Source organism: Merops nubicus, unplaced genomic scaffold (genome assembly GCF_000691845.1).
Source record: "Merops nubicus isolate BGI_N331 unplaced genomic scaffold, ASM69184v1 scaffold34887, whole genome shotgun sequence".
Lineage (NCBI taxonomy): Eukaryota > Metazoa > Chordata > Aves > Coraciiformes > Meropidae > Merops > Merops nubicus.
The window spans coordinates 350-651 of NW_008622863.1; the positions used below are offsets into that span (position 1 = coordinate 350).

The window sequence follows — 302 nt, forward strand, 5'->3', positions numbered from 1 at the left end:
GGGCTGCTCTTGCAGGTCAACCTCTGCCAGCATGATGGAGAAAGGGTCCCCCAACTCCAGCGAAGGCCACCAAGGCCGGTTCCCGGCCAGGAACGGCACCAGCAGCTCCTTGGACCTGGAATCGGTGGCACAGCCCCTCGCCTTGAATCCATGGGATGTTGTCCTCTGCATCTCCGGGACCATTATCTCCTGTGAGAACGCCGTGGTGGTGGTGGTCATCTTCTACACCCCGGCCTTCCGAGCCCCCATGTTCCTCCTCATCGGCAGCCTGGCCACGGCCGACCTCCTGGCGGGTTTGGGGT

At 63.2% G+C, this 302-nt stretch overlaps 1 protein-coding gene across 1 annotated transcript in view; it reads left to right on the top strand.

The window, feature by feature from the left end:
• The first annotated feature begins 31 nt into the window (after nucleotides 1-31).
• Nucleotides 32-302, top strand: part of LOC103777383 (G-protein coupled receptor 12-like) — a 977-nt gene continuing 706 nt past the window's right edge. Inside the window, exon 1 of the mRNA XM_008944935.1 lies at nucleotides 32-296. Coding sequence (XP_008943183.1) covers nucleotides 32-296 — 265 coding nt within the window. The remainder of the gene's footprint in view (nucleotides 297-302) is intronic.